At 41.6% G+C, this 23,039-nt stretch overlaps 1 protein-coding gene across 1 annotated transcript in view; it reads left to right on the plus strand.

The window, feature by feature from the left end:
* The window catches only part of OPN4 (opsin 4), a 1,042,115-nt gene that overhangs the window by 937,916 nt on the left and 81,160 nt on the right, over positions 1–23,039 (plus strand). The window contains exon 8 of the mRNA XM_085615055.1: positions 9,498–9,678. Coding sequence (XP_085471181.1) covers positions 9,498–9,678 — 181 coding nt within the window. The remainder of the gene's footprint in view (positions 1–9,497; positions 9,679–23,039) is intronic.

The following is a 23,039-nucleotide window of genomic DNA, read 5'->3' on the forward strand; positions in this document are numbered from 1 at the left end:
AAAGCCCTATGTACTGAAATAAGGGCAGTGTGAAGTACACGCAACTCAGCCACCGATACCTGTAGATAGCGGGGATGAGGCGTAAATCTGGCAAGCACCGGCCATGTGGCCCTGCAATTGACAAATTGCCCATTCTCGCCGGTACAACCGCATGGGGAAGGGCGCCATTAAACCAAATGTTATGCTGCCAGGCAGAAATAGGAATTTCCTGTGTCCTATAAGGCGTGTAGTTGGCTGGTAGCTGCGTGGCAGTATAGGTGTGGAACGTGTCATCGTCCTCACTCACCGCCGGCAAAGTAACCCAAGAGTAGAACAACTCAAACGGAAACAACGCATCACCACTTACCACAAAAATCACAGCCATACCATCGTCCGGCACCCCATACTGCGCCAGGTGACGTTTCAAGGGTGCCCGGCTATGAGTCGGAATATCGACCGCCATTAGGATGTAAACAGTAAATCTACAGTATATTAGTAGCACTAGGGTTCAGATTAAATAAACTTTTTAATGATCAAGCTTGAAAGAACCTATTTAGTCAAAACACAGGTAGATTAACCCGTCACTCCCGCTATCCGGAAGCCATAGTGAGGGTGTTGTGGACTAATACAAGCACTACTAAGGCGTCTCAAATCAATTGACCAAACGTTAGGTGCGCCATGTTGCAGGGATTCTGCTTATGCGCAGAACAATGCGCAGGACCCAGGCCCTCAGTGAATTGCGGTGTACCAAAAACTCACCTCAGAACCCAGAACCCCTTATCCGGCCAGCATCAGTGTCCCATTTGTTATCCGAGGTTTAGCTCGGCGGTCCCAATGTATAGACAACCCAGAACAAGCGACTTAGTATATATCTCAGGAATGGTGGGAATCAGAAATACCTTTTCGTAATTATTCTCGTACCAGTCCACAACAGAATAAACAGAGACACGGTAAAAAGTTTAAAGAGTTTATTTTATAAACCTCGTGTCCTAAGATGCAGCAGTTTAGCTAACATTAGCAGACAAACGATTAAAATCAAAACCATCAGCATAGTTACAATACCATAGAAAATGAAAGGAGTAATCATACTAAAATGACAGTGGATCTAAGCCACCTTCCTTTCTCTAACACACTAATAGTATTATTAGACTAATAGAAGGTCTCTAGGCTTGAATGGGGAACCCCATACCGTAAAGATCAGCTCAGAGAGTTCACATCGCAGGATCAGCTATGATCTGCTCCTAGGAAGGCTCTTCTTCCGAATGTATTGAAAACATGTAACGCTGCAATATTAAAAGCACTCGACTTTCAGGTATTTGCAGCGCGTGCGTGTTATGGCTAAACTAGTGGGCCGATCAACCTGAACTCAACAACATGCACCGTCTAGCGACCCAGACTGTTTCTTTACACGGTGTACAGACCAAGGTCGCTGCTCACTGTTTGAGATGTTAATAACAGACAGTTCTCATGTGAAGCAAAGTCGAGTAAGCATTTCTCAGATTTAATAACATGAGACTACAGTGTCGTGTGCAAAAGCAGCAAAAGCGGCAAAATGGCTTTCTAACATTTAACGCGGTTATGCTAACTTAGCGTTGTACATAGGTAGATAACGATCTTCACTACAGTAGAGAGTAGTAGAGTAGTAGAGAGTGAGTAGTAGAGAGTGAGTAGCCGAGAGAGTAGTAGAGAGTAGTAGAGGAGAGCGAGTAGTAGAGAGTGAGTAGTAGAGAGTGAGTAGTAGAGAGTGAATAGTAGAGAGTGAGTAGTAGAGAGAGAGTAGTAGAGAGTGAGTAGTAGAGAGTAGTAGAGTGAGTAGTAGAGAGTGAGTAGTAGAGAGTAGTAGAGAGAGAGTAGTAGAGAGTGAGTAGTAGAGAGTGAGTAGCAGAGAGAGTAGTAGAGAGTAGTAGAGAGCGAGTAGTAGAGAGTGAGTAGTGGAGAGTGAGTAGTAGAGAGTGAGTAGTAGAGAGTGAGTAGTAGAGAGTGAGTAGTAGAGAGTGAGTAGTAGAGAGTAGTAGAGTGAGTAGTAGAGAGTGAGTAGTAGAGTGTAGTAGAGAGAGAGTAGTAGAGAGTGAGTAGTAGAGAGAGAGTAGTAGAGTAGTAGAGAGTGAGTGCTAGAGAGCAGCAGAGAGTAGTAGAGTGAGTAGTAGAGAGTAGTAGAGAGAGAGAGTAGTAGAGAGTGTAGTAGAGAGTGAGTAGTAGAGAGTAGTAGCGAGTGAGTAGTAGAGAGTAGTAGAGAGTGAGTAGCAGAGTAGTAGAGAGTGAGTGGTAGAGAGTAGTAGAAAGTAGTAGAGTGAGTAGTAGAGAGTGAGTAGTAGAGAGTGAATAGTAGAGAGCCGTAGAGAGTGAGTAGTAGTGAGTAGTAGAGCGTGAGTAGTAGAGAGTGAGTAGTAGAGTAGTAGAGAGTGAGTAGTTGAGAGTGAGTAGTAGAGAGTGAGTAGTAGAGAGTAGTAGAGTAGTAGAGAGTGAGTAGTAGAGAGTAGTAGAGAGAGAGTAGTAGAGAGTAGTAGAGAGTCAGTAGTAGAGTAGTATAGAGTAGTCAGTCAGTGTCAGTCAATGTCAGTCAGTGTCAGTCAGTCTGTCAGTGTCAGTCAATCAGTGTCAGTCAGTGTCAGTCAATCAGTGTCAGTCAATCAGTGTCAGTCAGTGTCAGTCAGTGTCAGTCAGTCAGTGTCAGTCAGTCAGTGTCAGCTAGAGCAGCTCTGCTGACCTGGTTCTCTGGCTCTAAAGCAGCTCTGCTGACCTGGTTCTCTCTCTCTAAAGCAGCTCTGCTGACCTGGTTTCTCTGGCTCTACAGCAGGTCTGCTGACCTGGTTCTCTGGCTCTAGAGCAGCTCTGCTGACCTAGTTCTTATGCTACAGAGCAGCTCTGCTGCTCTAGTTCTCTGGCTCTACAACAGCTCTGCAGACCTGGTTCTCTGGCTCTAAAGCAGCTCTGTTGACCCAGTTCTATGGCTCTGAAGCAGTTCTGCTGATATGGTTCTCTGGCTCTATAGAAGCTCTGCTGACCTGGTTCTCTCCCTCTAAAGCAGCTCTACTGACCTGGTTTCTCTGGCTCTGCAGCAGCTCTGCTGACCTGGTTCTCTGGCTCTAGAGCAGCTCTGTTGACCTGGTTCTTAGGCTCTAGAGCAGCTCTACTAAGCTGGTTCTCTGGCTCTAAAGCAGCTCTGCTGACCTGGTTCTATGGCTCTAAAGCAGCTCTGCTGATTTGGTTCTCTGGCTCTAGAGTAGCTCTGCTGACCTGGTTCTCTGGCTCTAAGGCAGCTCTGCTAACCCGGTTCTCTGGCTCTAAAGCAGCTCTGCTGGCCTGGTTCTCTGGCTCTAAAGCAGCTCTGCTGACCTGGTTCTCTCCCTCTAAAGCAGCTCTGCTGACCTGGTTTCTCTGGCTCTACAGCAGCTCTGCTGACCTGGTTCTCTGACTCTAGAGCAGCTCTGCTGACCTAGTTCTTAGACTCTAGAGCAGCTCTGCTGACCTGGTTCTCTGGCTCTACAGCAGCTCTGCTGACCTGGTTTTCTGCACTCACGACACACGCACCCGACTTCGCGAAAATATATTTAAAATAATATAAGTTTCTTATATGTACAAATATATTATTTTGATGAATATCTTACATAATCTCTTGCCTTAATATGTATATTAAAGACACATACATATCATTTTGGAACATACATTTTTTTTGCGGGAGTCGCGCACCCAGCGCGCCCCAGCACGTATATGATGTCACGCGGGACCCGCAAGCGTGCAAACATCTCGTACCGTAATGCGCATGTGTCGCGAATGCGCGGGAGCAGGAGTCGCAGACTGGTCGCATACCAATCGCGCATATCACGTGATATTAAATGTATATGATGTAACTGAAAAACACGCAGCCGTCGCACACCATACGCGGATCCTTCATGACTTTTCTAAAATGGCGGCTAGAATGCGCGCACCCACCGTGATGTGTACACTTTGAGTGCGCGGCTGCGAAAAAAATTGGAATTTTTTTTTAAAGGCAGTGATATAAATCTATTAAAATAAAAAATGAAAACAAGAAAATTAATCAATATTTCAGTTTTAATTAAAAAATGTTTTTTTGCAATTTTCAGAAAAATATATAATGTTATTTAATGAATAAAATATTTATAAATAAACAGTTAAAAAACTGTAGAAAATCAGTACAAAAAAATAGATATAACTACTATCACACTTAAAAGTTAGCATTTAAAAAACCTTTGAAATTAACTGAAAAAAAACATAGGTTTCAGAGACGTTATAGTTAGAAATTAGCATATAAAAAACCTTAGAAATTCACAGAAAAAAACATAGGTTTCAAGGGTGTTAAAGTTAGCTGCCCATTTCACTCGTACAAAACCATAGAAATTCCTTTGTTATAGTTAGTTCTGCTAACTATAACTCACGCGCCCGCAATGCACTGCTGATGATGTCACATATTGCATCATTCATGACATGGTCAGTGACATCACTGATGACATCACTGATGACATCTCAAATGACATCACTGATGACATCATCCACTTGACAATCCGATACACCACATCATACACTAGTATAACCTTTCATCACTCACTGTAAAATACAGAGTACCATATTTGAAACCATTGACACACTAATACCAGTTACTACATACCCACTCACTGATTCCGAAGTCTACAGACACAACTACCCATTCAACAACAGAATCATCTATACATGCAGTCATTAATTAATAGAACACTATCAAATGCACTTATACACATATATAGACATTGACACATCAGCAGTCATCTTAGTCGGTTATGCAGTCATCCTACTCACTCATGAAAAAAATGTATCGCACTTAAATTTACTCACTTACACAATTATCCAACGACACCTCATTTATTCAAACACATAGTAACTCATCGTTAATATGTTAAAAAAGCACCATTACAATTATACACTCATTCATATATTTACTCTCACAATCACTGACTCTTACACAAACCTATTTATATACACCAACTCTCACATACAATGCCTTTTATTTTTTTACTTTGTTGAAGATGTACAACTAAAACATATATTCGCTCACCAAGACCCAAATAAATACACTCAGTCACCCAAACAACTGTTTCCACATGCACTCTTAAACCCATACACCTAGTCAATCAACCATTCACACATCTATGCATAGAGTTACACACACCCCATCCAACCACACACAAACTCAGTGTCCCATACAAATACTCACCCAACTAATCAATAACTAATATACACACTCATTTAGTTAGTGACCAACTGAGGCAGCATGTTATACAACAACAGAGACAGTGCTGCACACATTCACATAGTTTAGTTACTAATCCATGTATTAAGTGAGAAACTTTTAATTACTCACTTAAAAAGACCGTCAGACAGCTACTAAATCCTCCATCCAGACAGTTATATATCCACTCAATCTTCAATACAGATTGGTATATATATAATACATATTTAAATATCAAACTAAACCACATTCAGTGGATGATGTCATCAGTGATGTCATCAGTGATGTCATTTGAGATGTCATCAGTGATGTCATCAGTGATGTCACTGACCATGTCATGAATGATGCAATATCTGACATCATCAGCAGTGCATTGCGGGCGCATGAGTTATAGTTAGCAGAACTAACTATAACGGAGGAATTTCTATGGTTTTGTACGAGTGAAATGGGCAGCTAACTTTAACACCCCTGAAACCTATGGTTTTTTCTGTGAATATATATATATATATATATATATATATATATACATATTACCTACTGGCGGTCGCCAGTAGGTAGTTATAGTTAGGACCTATTTTCCATAGGAAATCCGCAACATTCTATTCCCAATAAGTCTGGTGCCGGTTGACGAATCTTCGTGAAATTTTCCAAACTTTTGGCCAGCTCCGGTCCGCTCCTATCCTGAAAGTTTCGTAGTGATTCGTCAAGCGGGGGCAAAGAAAAAAGGGGGGTCCCAAAACACGTTTTCCCCATGCAATTTCCCATAGGACCTGTTGACGCAGCTACAGCCCGAACTGCTGAACGGAATTACACCAAATTTGGCAAAGAGGTAGTCCTCAGTTCAGACTCGTGCCTTTTGCATAAATGGTGTAAATCCGTTCAGTAGTTCCTGAGAAAATTAGAGTTAAAAAGATAGATATATCAATGGCCTCGGAGGATCCGCGCACCCTATGCGCACCCTGAGCGCACCCTCTGCGAACCGAGCGCGCACCCTCCCGATCACACGCTGAATGCTAATTGGCTGTCAAGTGCCTGCCTACATTCGAAACCAGGAACTGTTGGCAGCCATTTCGTGCCTCGGTAGAAGCGAGGCTGATTAAGTAAGGGAAATAAGTGTGTCAAAGATTTAAAGGGGGCAGGGTAGAAATACTCTGACCCTCTAGTGTTGCTTAGGGGGTCCCAGAAGGACCCCCCGGGCCCCCTTTTTTTTTTTTTTTAAACGGCAAAATGCGTGCAGGTTGCGCGGATTTGGCCGGAAAAAAAAAACCCGAAGCGCAGGCTTCCGCGCTTCCTTAATAATTAGCCCCCGGGGGGCAAGATCTGTTAAGGCCCCCCAGCTCCGGGGACCGCTACCCCCGGTGCTAGAAAATAGACAGAGTGGGGGGGGGCTGAATGGCCACCCCCAAGCCCCGGGGACCACCACCTCCCGGGGCTTTATTGTTTGAGGGAGGGGGGCTGTGTGGCCCCCCTCCTGGCGCCCTCGAGGGCCCTGGGGACCGCCACCCCCCAGGGCCGGCTCCTACAGTGTCCTGGGGTGCCCTCCCCCAGGACACTGTTGTTTGCTATGAGAGGGCGGGAGTCTCCCACCCTCCCATAGCAAACTTCGTTTGGATTTTGAAAGAGATAGAGCAGGGAAACCTGCTCTCTCTTTCAAAATCCAAACGATATTGCTTTTCCACACGGGGTGCTGCATGTCAGCAGCTCCCCATGTGGAAAAGCAATGCTGCTCCCGAAGGACGCGGGGAGCAGGCTGGGACCGTGGGGGTGTTGGGTCTCCCCCCACGGTCCCCAACAGGGATAATAAAAATTAGTGATAGGGGCTATTTTTTTTTTTACGGTAAAATTAGGAGTCGCACATCCTAACGCGTTGGGTGCACAATTTCTCTCGCGTAGAGTGCGCGGTTCCTAACGCATCAACTGCGTCGAGCACGTATATGACGTCACGCGGAAGCGCGTGAGCGTCGCATAACATACTTCGTACGTGTCGCTTATGGGCTTGGAGTCGCGTACCGGTCGAATAGCAATCACGCACAAAAATATGCACCCAGCGCATACTGTACGCGGATGCTTACGAGCAGGGATCGAGAAAGGTGCGCATAGGGTGCGCGAATCCCAAAAAATAAAAAAAAAAGAATAATAAAGTATTGAAAATATAGTTTACAAAATAGTTTAAAAAATATAACAAAATGCTTTTTTTAAAATAATTTTTTTTTAAAAAAACATTAAAAACAAATAATATTTTTTAATTTTTAAAAGAATTAATTGAAAAAATAAGTAAAAAAAATGGTGAAAAAAAATATTTAAAAAAAACATAATTAAAGGAATTGACACACTGAAATAGAAACATTTAGAAATCCAATGAAAATCATTAAACATCATAGCTTTAGAGATAAGTTATAGATAGGAATTAGCATTTAAAAAACTTTTGAAATTCACTGAAAAAACCATAGGTTTCATGCACGTTATGATATGCATATGATAGTCTTGTACGGAGTGACTGTACAGGTGAGTGAGTGGAGATGTATGTAGACCTAAGAGTCAATGAGTGGGTATGTAGTTATTGGTAATGGAGTATCTATGGTTTTCAAAATGGCCGTCTGAAATTTTGAGTCGGTGAATCAAAGGTTATATTAGGGTGTGAGAAGATGCACTAATTTATCACATGAATGACATCATCAGTGATGTCATCAATGATGTCATTTGAGATGTCATCAGTGATGTCATCAGTGATGTCACTGACCATGTCATGAGTGATGTAATATGTGGAATATATGGGGCAATTTCTAGGGTTTTGTACGAGGGAAATGTCCAGCTAACTATAACACCCCTGAAACCTATGGTTTTTTCAGTGAATTTCAAAGGTTTTTTAAATGCTAATTTCTAACTATAACGTGCCTGAAACCTATGGTTTTTTCTGTGAATTTCTAAAGTTTTTTAAATGCTAATTTCTAACTATAACGTGCCTGAATCCTATGTTTTTTCAGTGAATTTCAAAGGTTTGTTAAATGCTAATTTCTAATTATAATGTTCATTAAACCTATCTTTTTTTCTGTGTTTTTTAACTATCAACCCATTCTCAACTTGGTGAAAACTGCAAATCTCACCACTATTCCTTCGATACCTTACGCCAACAAAATCGACACAAACGAGAGCCACAAATAACGCTAATGAAATGCAAAGTAGGCGTTCCCGTGCAAAAAAACCATGAAAACACCACTTCTTCAGGAGCTCTGGGATTTTATTATGCACTATTACAGTTTCAGACACAGTAGCTCACTGCAGCAATCCGGCGAAAACTACGACGACCAAAAGGCCACTGAGTTGGTTACGCCCACTGAGGCGGGACGTTGCAAGTACTTTAGTTGCCACCAAAATCACCGTATCTGTTGACTGCTTCTCCCAAAGCTCCTGAAAAAGTGACTTACATGAAACGCGTCGGGCTGGGAATGATATGCCTACTGACATGCCTGAAGTCTCTACAAATGCTTCCTCTCAATAAACGAGTTGGCAAATACTTACCTGTTGTGGGCTCTTCCGTAGCAGGTGACTTTGTTTGGTGGAATATATATATATATATATATATATATATATATATATATATATATATATATATATATATATATATATATAATGTACTGGTAGCTTGAACATTAATTTTGTAATGTTGGAAAACTAGAATATTTCCAACATTTCAGGACTGGGTGGCCAAAACCTTTTGAGTAAAATACCAAGAACAGATATATAAAGCCCGAGTAGGAGCCACTCCAAAATTCCCTAGGTTGTGAGATAATTTTATTCTAAAGAATCCTTGCGATGAGATCTGCAATAAGATGAAAGTTGATTCTATTCTTGAAGAACATTGCTGGATTTATTTTGCTTAAATGTTATTTTTATAATCTGCCTTGGATAGCCCTTAAACTTGATACTGCAGTTATATCTTTAATAATGATTTATTGATTATTGTTTCTATTTTATCATCCTTAATAAAGCTTATTTATAAAAACATCAGGATGCCCTGGTATGTGAGAGTGCAGGTGAACAAAATACAATATATTTCATTCCTGAAAGGGTACCTGAGTTTCTGTGGCCTAAAAGTAATAGTTGCACTAAATGGATGTTTTTCATTTGTTGATATTTTCCCACATGAGACGTCCTAGAAAAATGGAATTCAGCGAGGCATGCACAGTTTTGAAATTATGAGACAATGTGTTACATAGAGAGTGTATTGTGCATTAGATGCGTTTTTATTTTAAAATTGCATACCAACTAATATATGGTGTTTTCTATTTTCAAGGATGGCCATAGCCAGGTATATTCCTTGCCTTGGATCTCTGCTGAGAGTGTCTCGTCAAGACTCCAGGTCCTATAGTAGCTACCCATCCACGCGACGCTCTACTGTTACCAGCCAGACGTCTGATGCAAGTGGGCTACATAGAGTCAAAAGCCGACTAAACTCTATTTCTGACAGCGAATCTGTAAGCATTAATAGCACAACTCAGACATACCTCCACTCTGCTTGTTATGGAAAGTCTAGTGACAGGAAGTAATCTGGTAAGAAAAGTATTCAAAGGTGACAATAGAGATGAGGAAAGCATTTGGACTAACCCATTGGGTATGGCAGTGGTGGCTGATTACCTTTGAAAAAGGTGAGGCATTACACCTGCCTTACATTTCGACAAGGAATGCCATCATGTCTGCTTTCAACAAGATGGTGGAAAGAAGTTCTCCCTAGAGAACAATTTGAAGACATAAGGTCAATTTGTACATTTTTCAGATACATGTCAAAATGCCATATGCTCTGAACAAACTTTCATTAACTATTCCGGTACATTTATGGTGTGCCAAGCAAGTTTGACCCTTCCACAAGTGGTGCAGATTCAACAGCCCTAAGATAATGTTGAAAATAATGTGGCAAAAGTATGAATATTTTAGCATAACTGTCCTAAAAATGTCTAAAAAGGTGATATAGGCAGAGCTAAAAATGTAATTCCACATGTTTTATTCGCGAGGTAACAGTAGCTCCCAGACACTTTCAAAGTAGCTTGCAGCCTTGAGTTCATTTTTAAATACGCACAGGGTCACATTGTTCATTTAACATTAATGGAAGGATGTGTTTACATTATTATCATCAGCCTACAGATAGCAGATAATAGGCTGGGTGTGGGGTCGTCTGGTAACAATACACAAGTTGCTTAACTTTGAGTAGCTCACAATAATATTTACTGATCAGAAGTACCTTACACTGCAGAAAAGGTTGGAGACCCCTGCTCTTTCGTTTAGTAAAGCATATATAAAGAGTTTTACATTTTACTTTGATTCAGTTTTTCATCCTGGAAACAGGAACAAGGTAAAAAATACACTGTTTTTGTTTTCTCTGGAAGTACAGCAGAGTTACATAAATTCTACAAAGTAATGCTGTTGCTCACATTATGGAGAATCAGCAGCCTTTCAAAGGTGGGCACCACCCTTTCATGGATGTCCACAACAGGCCAGGGATTACCACCGTCATGCTAGGGCCCATAAATAAAGGTGAGCAGTAGGTATTACTGCAGATCTTTTGCTAAGCATTACTATTAATATCCCTGGACAGAATTTTGACAGGAGTCTGCACCACCATATCATAGTTACCCCCCACATGCCAAGAACTGACACCAATATGCCAGGGCCACAATTTTAACCAGGTTGGGCACTATCATGCCACAAATAATTTCAACTAATGTGGCAGAATAGCATTTTGCCAAAAGTTGGCAATATCATGGAGTGTCAGTCGAATTCAGGGGGCACCATTATGCTATGCATGCTCTCCATATGCCAAGAATTAGCACAATATTCCAAAGGCTATATTTTGACAGGATTGGGCTCCATCATGCCATTGCAGCCCCCTTCCAGTGACAGAAACACCAATATGCCAAGGTCACCGTTTTGCTTGGGATTATTACCTCATGACTTGGATGCCTCCTAAATGCCAAAAATTGCCACCAATATGCCAAATAATCTATTTGGGACAGGATCTGTCATGAAAGTCCTCATTCGGAAAGAATACCAGCAGTATGCTAGTTAATGCTGTCAGTGGTAGGCATCTTCGTCCATTGGCTTGTCCCAATTTTCAAAAATTACTTCCTCAATAACAGGGTCAGTTTTTTGCTTGGGATGTGAACAATCATGCCATGGATGTCAAGAAGTACCACATCATATATGCTGGTGTCAGTTGCCAGTATCAGCATTTTGCCATTGCTAGGCACCCTTATGCTCTGGATAACCACCAACTCTTAAGAATTACCACCAACACAACACTTCCAGCATTTTCCTAGTGGTGGACACATTTGCACCACTTATGCCCTCTCACGTATAAAGATTTATGAAAAATATGGCTGTTCTACCATTTTAACAGGATTTCCCTCATACACCATGTTAACATCAATATGCATATCCTCCCCCGAGATCAACATGAGCAAACAATGGAGCATATATACAAGGTAATGGCGCGGTGCTGTGGCACATTTTACAGCAATGTGTTACATCATTTCCAAAACACAGGGATGCGCCGTATTAACACAAATACAGTGCACCCCTGTGTTTTCCCTAGAGCTGGCACAAAAAATAGCTGCCTAGCGCCAAGACAGACACTTTTGCACCATAGTGCAAGGATGCCTGTATTGCAGGGGTGATTGTTTATGTGCATGAAGGTGTCCCATCCTACACATAAAAAATCAATAATGGCGATTTGCTACTCCTGTGTGCACTGCATTCTGTAACACGCATAGAACTAGCAAATCACTGTTATTTAATTGTTTTTTGTGCATAAAGGGACACCTTTGTGCACAAAAACAATTATTAATGGCATTTTGCTCTTTCTTTGTGTGCTGCAGAATGCAGCACACATAGAAAAAGCAAATACGAGGAGAAATAAAAGTATTTCTCCTCACTGCACCAATCTAATGCCTCCATTTGTATGTCATTAGCTTTTGGCACTGATTTATATACCCTTGTACATCTAGGGTAACGTCAAAAAGGAATGGGTCTTGTGGTGGACCACCCACAACAATACCCTTTGCACGCCCCCTCCACGCAGATACCTGCGTGGAGGGGTACCATATTAACAAAGCGGGTTAAGCCACTTATAGTGGCTTACCGCCATTTTGTAAATATGGAGGAGGGCATTGTACTACTGGAATGTTAGTAAAAGTGACGTTCCAGTTACGGAATGCCCTTGTACATATGCCTGAACATTTGTTATACTTACTTTACTTCCTCTTACCATGACCTTGTTGATAGTACTACTTAGCAACAGTCAGCAGTGTCAGGCCAGGAAAGCCATTGTTAGTTCAGGAAACAAGAAGCTACGGACATGGAGGGTGGGCATGGATGAAGAAGCAAGAAACTACCTCAAGCTCTGTTCCAGCATCTTGAATAGATGGAAGCTTCAGCACTATCAAGAACTGAGACAGTGCTTGCGTTCTTACCTCTGCTATTCTGCCTGACATCCAATTGGCTATGGGGGCTTTATGATGAGTGCTCATTGGTAGTCCTATTTATTTGATGTGCTGCATTGCTCGAACATGCTTAGCATATATCCGGCAGATCATGTCTGTGTGAGGGTACAATACTGAATTACATCCTCACATATCCACAATAAAGAAATCTGCAGACTTAGGTATACTTGCATGGAACTCGGTGTATGAATTGTGTCTCAACCCTCAGATTCTCCTTCTCCTGTCTTCAGCAGCTCAAGCATAGAGTGCTGACATGAGCAATGCCAGTGAGAATGAAAACACAATCAATCTGGCAGTCGATCAGATTGTGTTTTCATGCATTTCTAGAGTTTAGCAGCTATGAATGCAGGCGGTAAATAGATGCTCTCTGATAGTGGGACAATACCCTATGCCCCTGTTGATGAGAAACCACTGGCCTTGGGACGTTTGGCAGCTTCTGTATATTTTTGTTAATAGAGGAATAAGATGCACTAGATGTACAATATGGCCTTCTTAATAAGCTGTTAGCTTTGCATCATGCAATGTAGCAAAAAGGTGTTCTTTTTGCAGCACTCTATGTACGGATTTAGAACAAGGCAAAGGGACTTTTCAAAACAAGGTGTAGGTGTAGACCTTTTCTGATGGACACTAATAACCGCAGACTCCTCACCGTGTGAATTTTCCCCAGGCATAAGACAGGATCCGGAAACTTTAACACAGTATTGTTGCATGCCGCTAGGTGGCATCATGCAGTTCTGTGCCAACATCGTTCTGTTTCAGGAGTGACAAATAGGACTGCATATAAGTGCCATCCATGCATGCTGACATCAGTTCCTTTCATTCTGCTCCTTCAGACATGTTTCCAGGGCCAATCCTTCATCTTCATGTCAAAATGTAACCAGTGTGCCGAGGAAAATACCACTCCCTAAGTCAACAGGTTTGAAACTAGGTCAGTCACAAAGAGATGTCTGTGACAGACCCTCAAGAAATTAGTTTTTGATGTCTGGGGTTAGAGCACAAATCTAGGTCCTGTTATGACTGATTCCAGATGAATACACAGGACTGCAAGGCCAAATTGTATATCACAAAATAGGATGACTCCAATATGCAACCAGTTAAAGTAAAAAAAAAGTTATTTAGTCCCGATGCTAAATTTGACCCCACAGCTGATCATCATTGTGATCAAAATCTTTGGATACGTTCAACAAAAAACACAAGAATATGAAGTCGTAATGGACCCCTTCCCACCACTCTTGGTCTCCAGCAAGGGCCAGGGTCCATTAGCGGGCTTCCCAGTTTTGCTCCTAACCTCCATCATAGCCCATTCCTAGTCTAGTCCCAGCACACTCTGAATTTCTAGGGATGTTGCCAATATTGCAGCTAGTAGAGTACTTCAGAGAGGCCATGTAGTGCATCTCTCGCTCAAAAGTTCCTTCTAGTGGGCCTTCAGGCAACAAGAATCCACAGAGGCCTCCAGTCAGACTTTTGCCTTTGGGTCTCCCCTCAATACTATCAGTGCCCCTTGAATCTGTATTGGGTCCAATACCAATTCCGAAATCCAACTTCAGTTCTGGCACCATCCCCTGCACTGGTGGTTTGCTTGGCACAGATGCCACTTCCGATGCTGTTGATGCAGATGGAGGATTTGCAGTCCAAGCAAAATGCACCATAACTGAGATTGCACCCAGCTCTAACCGGCACCCACCCAACAGGCAATCCTTCAGATTCTGACACTTTACCATTACCATGTGGTAAAGCGAAACTTTATAGAGTCTTTTGCCACAGACTTAGAAAATGACAATTATGTTGAAGGGGATGATAATGCTCCACACCATAATGAAGAAATCTGGCTTGAAGAACTCCAAGATGCCAGTAGTCTGGATACTTCTCCATATTCTGGCCTTGTATCCCCCCAGGTCCCAGGAAAGTGCTTACTTCACAGTCCTTATGGGGAGAGTGGCAGAAGTCCTGGAACTACAGTTCCCTACAATCGAGTTTAAAATACTTCAGCCAGATCAGTCCCAACCAGAACCTCTGCTGGCATTTAAGGACGCCCATACCGACACCCTTTTGGGCATTTGGGTGAAACCATGTTCAGGTCCACCTGCTAACAGGCAGGTTGCTCATCACCATTGTCCTGCACTGGGCAAAGAACCTTTGTTCCACAACATCTGACTCCAGAGAGCTTGGTAGTAGATGTGTCTACCAGCGGAGTTAATTCCAATACCTTCCTGGTCACTCCGCCCGATTGTAAGTCAAAACAGATAGAGACAGTTTGCAAGAGAATTTTCTCCTCTATGAACCTTGTTCTAAGGTCAATAAATGGCAGCTGTCTTCGCTTTGGGGCATGGTGGCACAAGTTCTACCAGCTGTTCCGGACAACCTTGGAGCATCCATTGCTCAAGTTGTCCAACATGATCCCAATGTAGAGAAATCCATAATAAGTTCTGACTTAGACATGCCCGACTGTTCGAGTCAAGCAGTGGATACAAGTGTGTCAATCCAACATCTCTCCTGGATGAGGTCTACAAGGCACTCATTGACATCATCAGAAAATTCAGTGTCTGCCTCCCACAATGAAACACAGATGCTTATTTTCCCCTGCGCCTATTATGGGTAAAATCTTTTATTGAAATTTGTTATAAATCACATATACTCACCACCAAACAGTATATTGGTGTTAGTTCTTGGCATGTCAGGGGGTACCCATGGCATGAAGTGGAGCAGTGACGGCCCGTGTCGGGCGTTTTACCGGGGCGGTGACGTGGCGCAGAGGAGGGGCAGGGTGGGGGGTTGCAAAATGCGGCAAACGGCCGATTTCAGGTAAGTTACGAAAAAAATTAATAAAACAAATTTCGTTGCCCGCGCTGCATCGCATTTGGCGATGCAGCGCGCGCAACTAAATTTGTTTTATTAATTTTTTTCGTAACTTACCTGAAATTAGCCGTATGCCACATTTTGCAACCCCCCACCCTGCCCCTCCTCTGCGCCACGTCACCGCCCCGGTAAAACGCCATACACGGGCCGTCACTGAAGTGGAGACACCTGTCAAACATCTGACCAGGGATATTGATAGTAATGCTTGACAAACAATCAGCATCCATGCCTACTGCTCACCTTCATTGTTACACTGGCCCTGGCATTATAGTGGTAATCCCTGGTCTGTTGTGGACATCCATGACATAACAATGCCCACCTTTGATGCTGATTCTCCATAATGTGCGCAACAGCATTGCTTTAAGAGGTTGTAGAATCTGTGTAACTCTACTGTACTGCCAGAGAATGCAAAATCAGTGTATTTTATAAATTGCCCATGCTTCCAGGATGAAAAAATTAATTGAAGTGAAATGTGAAATTGTTTATATATGCTTTGCTAAATGACTGACCAGGGGAGGGAAAATACAGTCTACTGGGAAAAGCTGACCCTATGATATAAACAAGGAGACTGCACTGCCCCTAATATGGAACTTTTTGCATCACTGGATCCACCCACAGAGAAATATGGCCCACTTGGCGGTGGAATGGAATGGAGCGAACACCACTCTTTTGGAAACTGTCCTGTGGTCCGGGAAAGCCACTGTAAACAAAGGAATTACCTCTGTGCACTAGGCTGTCATGGCCTGGGAATAACTCAGGAGAAGAACCCATTTCAAATGACTGCACACCCCTGACGTCCCCTTAACAAAGAACCCACAATTCCCCATACTGACAGACGATAAAGGTAAATTCCAATTGCACAAACTGGGAATAGCTAAATGGGGGAGATCTCTGTGCAAATAGTGCATTGATTACTATAGATACATTTGGGGCGCATCTCCAAGATTACCTCACTTGAAACCTTCATCTATCATAGGATCCAGTTGATAAGTAAACAGATCTCTCACAACTTTAATCAAGAACCAGAATATTTTAAAGCCCTCTAGCTAATAATCAAGGCTAAAACTACTAGGAAACTCGTAGCTGTACTGTATAGAGAAATGTAGGAATTGATACCCCCTCCGGAGATCCTTGCTAGAGCTGGATGGGATGAGGACCTAGACAAACTCGTAATGAATGACATATGGGAATACTGTTGCTCTCAAACAGGACAGCTTATAAGGTAACTAGTCACAATATCGAGAAAAAAATGTTGACTGGACAGAATATCGCGTTTTTAATATAGAATGGACAGAATATCGAATTGCAAAAATATAGTGTTGCAGAATATCGAAATTCAGGTAAGAAATATTGATTTTCATAATATCGAAGTTAGTAATATCGACAGTCATAATATAGTTGTTAAAAATATCAATTTTTTTTATAGTGTTTTAAGTGTTAGTATATGTGTTAAAAGTATGTGTTGTTTTTGTAATGTATGTTTGAATTTGTTTAAAATAATGAATTTTATGTTATTTAATTTTTGGGTAATTTAATTCCGTAGCGGGTTGTGGGTTTATAGGGGAATAGGGTGGGAAGTATTTTAATTATAGTAAATTAAATATTAATTTTTAGGAATTATTAATAATTTTTTTAATTTAATTTTGCGTTTTAGTTCTGTAGCGGGTTGTGGGTTTATAGGGTGGGAAGTAATTTAATTGTAATTAAGTAATTATTTATTTTTATGTATTGGTACTGAGAATTTATGTATTGTTAATTAATTATCAATTGGGTAATTAATTTTGATTAATTGGTAATTAATTTTTATTAATTGATTAATTGATAATTATATTAATTGTATTCATTTATCATTCGGAGCGGGTTGTGGGTTTATAGGGGAATTGGGTGGGAAGTAATTTAATTGTAAGTAAGTAATTATTGAAAATATTTTTGTATATTGATAATTAATTTACTGTTAATTAATTATTAATTGGTATTTTTTTATTACTTATTAATGTTTGGTATTGGAAATTAATTTGTTGTTATTAATTATCAATAGGGCATTCATTTTTTATCGATAATATGTATTGATATTTATAATTTATTAATTATTAAATATGTTGTAATTGGTTATTCATTTTAATAAAAATTGTTATTGATATTGATAAGACCAGACAGAGAAAGAGAAAAAGTGAGGAGACATGACAAAACGAGGGTACATGAGACATTTTCTATAATGGATTAGTGTTAATGAAAAACAGATAGATTTGTTGCACAGAATAATTCAAGGTACCAAAAGTGAACACTGAGTATGAAAATTGCATGATGAAGCATTAATGAGAGATCCGGCAAGACAGAATTGAGAACTAGCAGGCAAAGCAGGGCTGGGGTTCAGGTAACAAGACCCCAGCTGCTTGCTGATACCTGTTTGGTTGATCTTTGCCTTGTTTAATCATTCAAATAACAGGAACAATGTAAACTGAGAGATATCTCCCAGTTCTGGCGATCTGAAGACATGTTGTCCATGTCTTCTGTAGTGATCACAAGATGCTTCAAGATAACTTAATTTGGCTTTTAATATAGACGCAGGTACCTTCAATATGTGGTGCTCCCTTCCCCAGTCAGTAGGCATTTCTGGAGAATGGAACTCCACACAGCAACCTTTTTTTCAGGAATACAGAACCATAGAATACCCGTGTATTATGACAGTGATGCAAGGGCATGCAACTACATTATAACACATCCCCTACCTTTACCACCGAACAGATGGAAAAGCGCTTAAAAGGAAAGTAAAGTGGTACAGGGAGAAACGAAGTTACTTACGGAAACAAGGACAATATATTATACTAAAAATATCTTAATAAAATACTGTTGCAAAACAGAGCAAGAACAACAGAGTGAGTGCATGCAAAGTCATTAGGCACATGAAGTACAGAAACTCAGTCTTACAGACTAATAAAATTTCACTGACCATAGTCATGTGAATACATGGGTAATCTTCTTGGTCTCTGAATCCTGCTGATACAAACACCATTATTAATGTTGGTGCTGGAATGGATACCTAGCCTAGCACAATCACAACTTTCAAACCGACTGTTGGAGTCACATGCTTTCACCACCACCTCATCTCTCATTAACATGCATCCACTACAACCATCACCCCTATCTTCCTCCCTCCTACACTCCTGTGTACTACATTTGGCCACCCTTCTAAGGTTCCAGCCATCACCGTTTAGTAGAACCGCTTGCCACTTAAAAACCTATGTTGCCTTAAAAGGCTCTAGGAATTTCATCTTCCGACTGCTTCCCTTTAATTAGTACATAAGGATTTTAGTGTCAGGGTCTATTCATGTTACAATTGGGCTACTGCAAATTACCTGTGGCGATCAGGAATTGTAAACCCCCCTCTATCCCAGTCTCTGGTCAGTGTCTCCATTTAAAAAATCAAGTTATCCCAGCACATACCAGCTGCCATCTTGGCTTTACATTTTGTAAGGACGTCCACCTTTGGTTTGTAGAAACAATATTGGAAAGCATACAAAAAGAACTGGACTGTGATAGGGACAGATTCTAGGAACTGATTTTCAAAAAGTGGTTGCAAATTGCACACAATATAATTTGTATTTTGGGAACTGGCCTATGTATTATTAGGTCGGTTCTCGAAATAAGCATCAGCCTTGGGTCAAAGTTAAACCTACCTCATCAATTTTCATGAAGCCATACACAATTTGTGACTCACTCAGTAAAGATTTTTAAAAGCAGCCATTTCCCTCAATAAAATGGCCCTGCATTTAAGAAATGCAGACCCTGGATCACTGGACCACTGTTTACGCCCAAACAAAGTTTTTTTCTCCATTCACAAAGGGGCCATTCCACTTTCAAATGGGTTATCAGTTCGATTAAGGAACTAGAAGCCTACCAATGGTATGGAACTATAATTGCGGTTGCAAACTATTAACACACACCATTCTGGATCACTATTTGGAAAGGATAACACACCCCTTCCAAATTACAATTTGTGATACATTTCTGAATCCATTTTGCAGTTTGGTAAGCGCTTACCAAATGCCAAAATTGGTTTAGTACATGTAAAAAGCCATTTGGCAGTTGCAAACCCTGTGATATAGAGAATCGCAGGGTATTGCAACTGTTAAATGGTTTTGCACATTTGGCGCCTATTCCTGTCAAGAGCAAACATAGCTACCACTGAAAATAGGAGTATAATCCATTTTCCAAATTTCTCTGTAAACAATTTAATAAACTTTGGGGGATCTGTACAAGGAAGTGGCAGAGCATGTCGTTAGCCTCCTTGGCTTAACGACACGCTCCACCACTTCTGAAATGCAAGGCTGCTCAATATTTACAAGAATGGGGTGCAGTCTTGCCTTTCCCCCTGCGATGGCACTAAGTTTAGCAACTTAGCGTCACTGCAGGTACACTTGCACCAGAGTGCAAGGGTGTCTGCATGCAGGGGAGGATTGTTTATGTGTAGGAAGGTGTCCCTTCCTGCACATAAACAATCCTAAAATGCCATTCTGTCACTTTCATGCGTGCTGCTTCATGTAGTATACATGAAAGTGACAACATGGCATTTTTTAAAGGTTTGTTTATGTACTGGAAGTGACACCTTCCTGTACATAAACAAACAATGGCATTTTGCTTTTTCCGTGTGTGCTGTGCAAGGCAGCACACATGGAAAAAGCAAAAATGAGGAGAAATAATGGATTTCTCCTTGTTTCGCTAACTTAAGACCAGGGTTATCCTGGTCTTAATTTTGGCACAACCTCCTATGTACACCACCCTTGTACATAGGGGGCAGTGTCAAATACAATGGGTGTTGCGGTGGAACGCCTACTGCGACACCCACTACATGCCCCTTACACGCTAACTATAGCGTGAAAGGGGGCCTTATGTACAAGGCAGTGTTAAGCCACGTTAAGTGGCTTAACGCTGCCTTGTACATAAGGCACTACCAAAGGGGATGATGGATGTAAGGCGCAGCCCCTATTGCCACCACAGCGTCGGTAAAAGTGACGTTGTGGTGGCGATAGGGGCTTGAAGATATGCCCCTTTGTTCTCTAAAACAGTGCTTCTGCTGGGACAAATCTTGCTACCAGCTTATTCAATGTTTTGGAAGCCTCTCCTTTGTTATGCAGACTGTGTCTACTGCATTAAATGTCATAATTGCTCCAGTTAATACTTCACTGTAGAATCTCCAAACTGGTCCCCAATATTTAATGCCATCTGCAAATGTACACGGACTCAATCATGTATAGGGGAATATTCTCTGAATAGAAGGAAACAATGGGCTTCACCCCCTTGAACAGTTATTTCTTTCTCCTTAAATGCCATTCTGCATTCCACTGCAGTTGTCTCCACATTTGAAGAAAACAGCATTGGGGAGTGAGGAAATCCTTGTCTCTTAGACCACTCTCAAAGAATAGTGAACTGCAGCTGACCCACTATATAGTTCTCACTCTGATCAGGTACTCTCTAAAACCCAGATGTCTCAGCAGCCACAAAAAATGTACACTCACAGCAGCAAACAAAACACTCTCAAGGTGTCTAATGTGGATTAGCAAATTACGCTTCTGCCACATGCCACACAGCACTCCTATTTGAGCACAGAATCTATATGTTTTGTGTAGAGTGAACACTAGCTCTGCTATCTCAGACTTTACCATAAGAGAAAGCAGGATCAGCAACTTTGTCAGGCCAGTAAAATAGTCATTTTTCAGGTTAAAACTTCGATATATGGATATTGAAGAAGGTGGTGTGCACTCCTCTATATTAAATAAGAAGGAGAAGAGGAGAAGAAGAACAATATTAAGAAAAAGGTTAAGCACAATAATTTTCCTTTGAGAATTTCGTAAACTAATGTTTGGCTGTGTGTGTTACTTAGTAATAGTTCTGTTTTGTGAAGCCTAAGCCTAGAGAGATTGTGAAACCTGACCTCAGATATAGCACTGATGGCTAAAATATTACACATGTAATATTTGTGTAACAGATGGCATAGCTCTACTGACTTAGGCTACAGCCTGAAAGGTCTATGTAACCCAAGCACTGATGTATGAGTGTAGAACCCTTATCTCATTTTTCAACTAAAGGAATAGCTCTTCTGACTAAAGTCAGAGCCCTTGTGTTGTACTTGGCCATCTCTGCAAGATCACCCCCAAACCTTTTGCCTTTACCCTCCTATTTTTTATAAATTTGTTTATTTGTCCATAGGACTCTTTGCACTTTACCACTGCTAACCAGTGCTAAAGAGTTCGTATTTACTCTTTAAAACATGGTGAAATTGGTTAACAACCAATTGTCTTATTTAATGTACTTGTAAATCCTTAGTAAACTGGTAATACATGTGCTCAAGGCCTATAAATTAAATGCTACGTGTGGGCCTGCAGCACTTTATGTGCCAACCACTTAAGTAGCTTTTTTAAACATATCTCAGGTCTGCTATTGCAGCCTGTGTGTGCAGTTTTAAACTGCGATGCGACCTGGAACAAAATAAACCTTTTTTCAGGTCCAAACCTTCCTTTTTAATACATATACTTCACGTTCGGGGTAGGCCCTTAACAACCCTTGGGGCAGGTTACATTGTAATTAAAAAGTTGGACATGTACTTTTAAGTTTTGCATGTCTCTCAAATTTCTTTTTCTCTACTGTGATGCCTACCTCTCCCATAGAGTAACATGAATAAATGCTAACTTTTAATTGGGACAAAAGGGGGTGGTGATGGACGGAGCATCAGAACCAATCAAACACTCACACCCAGTCAACAAATCTGGGTTTGATCCATCACCGTTCTTTAGCCCACTCTGCCACCCCAGTTCAGACATGGCCATATGCAAATCAGTCTGACCCTGTGCCTCATGGGAACAGTCCAGCCCGAACTGCCAAGCCATGCCTTCCCTGGACCGGAAACAAGCTTCCTAGGACCGGTTTCTGGCATTTCAACCGTCTTCAGCCAGGCTTGCTTGAATCCAGTGGCAAAGTGAGCAAGGGACTCACGTCTGAGCATACCCTGCCAACTTATGGCGAAAAAGCGGTACAAAAGGGGGTGGTGATGGACGTAGCATCAGAACCAATCAAACACTCACACCCAGTCAACAGATCTGGGTTTGATCCATCACCGTTCTTTAGCCCACTCTGCCACCCCAGTTCAGACATGGCCATATGCAAATCAGTCTGACCCTGTGCCTCATGGGAACAGTCCAGCCCGAACTGCCAAGCCATGCCTTCCCTTGACCGGAAACAAGCTTCCTAGGACCGGTTTCTGGCATTTCAGCCGTCTTCAGCCAGGCTTGCTTGAATCCAGTGGCAAAGTGAGCAAGGGACTCACGTCTGAGCATACCCTGCCAACATATGGCGAAAAAGCGGTACAAAAGGGGGTGGTGATGGACGGAGCATCAGAACCAATCAAACACTCACACCCAGTCAACAGATCTGGGTTTGATCCATCACCGTTCTTTAGCCCACTCTGCCACCCCAGTTCAGACATGGCCATA

Source organism: Triturus cristatus, chromosome 1_2 (genome assembly GCF_964204655.1).
Source record: "Triturus cristatus chromosome 1_2, aTriCri1.1, whole genome shotgun sequence".
In the NCBI taxonomy this organism is placed as follows: domain Eukaryota; kingdom Metazoa; phylum Chordata; class Amphibia; order Caudata; family Salamandridae; genus Triturus; species Triturus cristatus.